The sequence below is a fragment of the Phaseolus vulgaris genome, chromosome 4 (genome assembly GCF_051622355.1).
Source record: "Phaseolus vulgaris cultivar YP4 chromosome 4, ASM5162235v1, whole genome shotgun sequence".
In the NCBI taxonomy this organism is placed as follows: domain Eukaryota; kingdom Viridiplantae; phylum Streptophyta; class Magnoliopsida; order Fabales; family Fabaceae; genus Phaseolus; species Phaseolus vulgaris.
In genome coordinates, this window is record NC_143501.1 from 28,656,251 (window position 1) to 28,659,488 (window position 3,238).

General features: G+C 37.1%; 1 protein-coding gene across 1 annotated transcript; it reads right to left on the minus strand.

Annotated features, from left to right (window-relative positions):
* Nucleotides 1–1,232: 1,232 nt before the first annotated feature.
* LOC137837459 (chlorophyll a-b binding protein, chloroplastic) lies at nt 1,233–2,290 on the minus strand. Its single transcript, XM_068646444.1, has one exon. The coding sequence runs from the start codon at nt 2,139–2,141 to the stop codon at nt 1,347–1,349; it is 795 nt and encodes a 264-aa protein (XP_068502545.1). The 5' UTR covers nt 2,142–2,290; the 3' UTR covers nt 1,233–1,346.
* Between the last annotated feature and the right edge of the window lie 948 nt (nt 2,291–3,238).

A 3,238-nucleotide genomic window follows, 5' to 3' on the forward strand; every position in this document is an offset into this window, starting at 1 on the left:
GCAAGTCCACCAAAGTAAATCAATCGGATGAAAGCATGTACCTATCAAGAAAGATTTTTTATGATTGAAGAAATGTAGAAATTTTGAGAGATTCCCTAACTCTAATTAGTTGTAATGATTACAACTTCTACTATTTTGATATACAATGGAAAATGCAACTTGCACATTTGAAATATTTTGGTATACAATGGAATTACATTTTAAAACAATTTGAAAATGTTGCATATTGCATCATTTTATAAATTAAGATGTATTTCATAATTTTTCACGTTGAAAAAGTGTTGTAAAAAATTATTTACAACATGTACACAAATATTGTCTAAAAAGACAGACAAGTAAATAAGCGTTACCTAAACCGTTGCCCATTTGATCAACGTACAACATTGAAAATGCATTGCCTATTCCATTAATATGAAACATTGAAAATGTGTTGCCTAAAAGACAACGAACATGTAAATAACTGTTGCCTAAAAAGACTGACAACATGCAAATAAGCGTTGCCTTTACAATTGACAACATTTAAAAACAACGTTGTCTAAACAATAGGCAACACTAAAAATGCGTTGCTTAAACATTATTAGAAAAAGCGTTGCCTAAATTTTTTCTATAAAACGTTGTCTATTCTACCAGTATAAGGCAACGACTGCAAAAAAGTGTTGCCTAAACCTAAGTCCACAACTGCATATTCCACGTCTGAAAAAACATTGCCTAAAGTTAGGGCAACATTTTTCCTACTTTAGACAACGTTTTTAAGGCGTTGTCTAAGGTAAAAAATGGTGTTGTGAGCAAAAATCAACTTTTAATAATATTAATATTACTATTTATATTTTATTATTAATATATTTTTAAAATAATTTGCTATTAACGAGAAAGTGAAGTTGGAAAAATTGTCAGTCATAAAATGAAGTTGGATAATCTGTAAATAGTGTTGGCAAACAAAAGTGTTACATAAAATATGCGTGGAAGTTTAGTTAAGTTTCACCATTTTTTTTATATCTTTTTTTTTTCAAATAACCAATTTTCACTAACTTTCTTGTCTTTTCACTCCGAACAAACAAATGGGAAGGTGTATTTTATAAATTAAATTTAAAATAAGGATTAGAAAGTTTGAAAAGAGATTTTAGATTTTATAACCTAAGACACGCTTCCTAATATATGTTTAAGATTTGTGATTTGAGTTTTAGTTAGTTTGGTTAATAAATACTCAAACAATCAAATTTTGGACATCCAAATGGACTAAATAGAGAGGCGTGTAATATAAATAATATAATTCACAATCACTCTACAAATAAAATAAAATTCAGAAGTTTTTTTTTTCTTGTTCTTTCTCTGTTATTTCTTTTTTATCACTTTCCAGGGACAAAGTTGGTGGCATAGGCCCAGGCGTTGTTGTTGACTGGGTCAGCAAGGTGATCTGCAAGGTTTTCCAAAGGTCCCTTTCCAGTGACAATGGCTTGAACGAAGAAACCAAACATGGAGAACATGGCCAATCTCCCATTCTTCAACTCTTTAACCTTCAACTCAGCAAAGGCCTCTGGGTCATCAGCAAGGCCCAATGGGTCGAAGCTCCCACCCGGGTAGATTGGGTCAGTCACCTCACCCAAAGGCCCACCAGCAATGCGATAACCCTCCACTGCACCCATCAAGATCACCTGTGTGGCCCAGATGGCAAGGATGCTCTGTGCATGGACTAAGCTTGGGTTGCCCAAGTAGTCAAGCCCACCCTCACTGAATATCTGAGACCCAGCCTTGAACCACACGGCCTCTCCGAACTTCACACCGTTGCGGGCCAAGAGTTCTGGGAACACACAACCCAAAGCTCCCAACATAGCCCATCTGGAGTGAATGACTTCCAGTTCACGGTTTTTGGCAAAAGTCTCTGGGTCAGCAGAAAGGCCAGCAGTGTCCCAGCCGTAGTCACCTGGGAATTGGCCAGTGAGGTAGGAAGGGGCCTCACCGGAGAATGGGCCCAAGTACTTGACGCGATCTGGGCCGTACCATGGGCTTCCAGAAGAAACCGACTTGGAGGCTGTCTTCCTCATGGAAATCCTTCCACCAGAGATGTCGGGGGTGGCAGGGGAAAGCTTGATGGCTTGGCCTGCCAGTGACGGTGAAGAGAGAGCCATTGTGGAAGCAGCCATTGTGGTGTTTGTATTGCAGAATAAATAAAAGAATTAAAAGGTTTGTAAGTGAATGAATGAGTTTTGTTAATGCATGTATTCCTATTATATAACTTCAACATCAATGGGTTTTTATCTTTACGAGATCTATACCTCATTTTCTATTGGTTTGGTGTATCCATTTTGTCCACTTGTCGATTTCTAACCCTTTGTTTTCATCCGTTCACAACACAGATGAAGTATCTTATAAAATATCACTCAAGCAAATCCTATCCAATAAAAAGTTGCCACTTATGATTTTGGATAGGCTACGTCCAATATATTCATGCATTAATAATGTCGCCATTTCATATCCACATAAATTCCTGTGACTTAGTAATTCTAAGATTTTCATACATCTGCATGCAATGTATGGGCTCATCCAATTAGATCGGTTGAGATTATTTTAATTTATGATTTATTTGTAAATAACATCTGTAATATTTCCACTTAAATTAAGTTTTTCATACTTTTATATATTTTAAAATTTAATCTAAATTTAAATTCATATCTTGTACTTTATTATATCTAATTTATGAGTATGATTATAAAATAATATATATATATATATATATATATATATATGATCCTGCCTGTTGACCAGAACGCAAGAGTCTTGCCTTGTTAAATCTGGATCGATTTTGCACCGTGCTAGCTTCCGTCCTTCGTCTTGATTCACCTCAAGAACCTGCAAAAGACAGAACGGCGCCGCTGCGGCTGATCGCGCTCCGACGCCCAAGTCAGCGACTGAACCACCAAAATACTAAGAGAAAACTAAGAACTTCAAGAACCGTGCAATGTTCTCTCTCAGCGTACTCAAGTTCTTGCAAGCGTAAAAGAAGTATTCTAAAACGCGCGTACCTCAGAAGTTTGTTAGGATCCCTTATATACCTGTGCGCTTTCTCTCTCCTGACAGTTACACATCTGGACACGTGGCTCGCATCCAGCTGTACACGTGGCTCGCATCCAGCTGTACACGTGTCACCATCTGGAGCATCTTTGACTTGAGCGTCACCTCTTACTTTTCAGGCTTTTCGACTAAGTTACTTATGCAGGAAGCAACTCAGCGTATAACTGCC

Bases quoted from the DNA above. Each gene is read 5' to 3' on its own strand.
- LOC137837459 (XM_068646444.1), bottom strand. From the start codon at position 2,141: ATGGCTGCTTCCACAATGGCTCTCTCTTCACCGTCACTGGCAGGCCAA.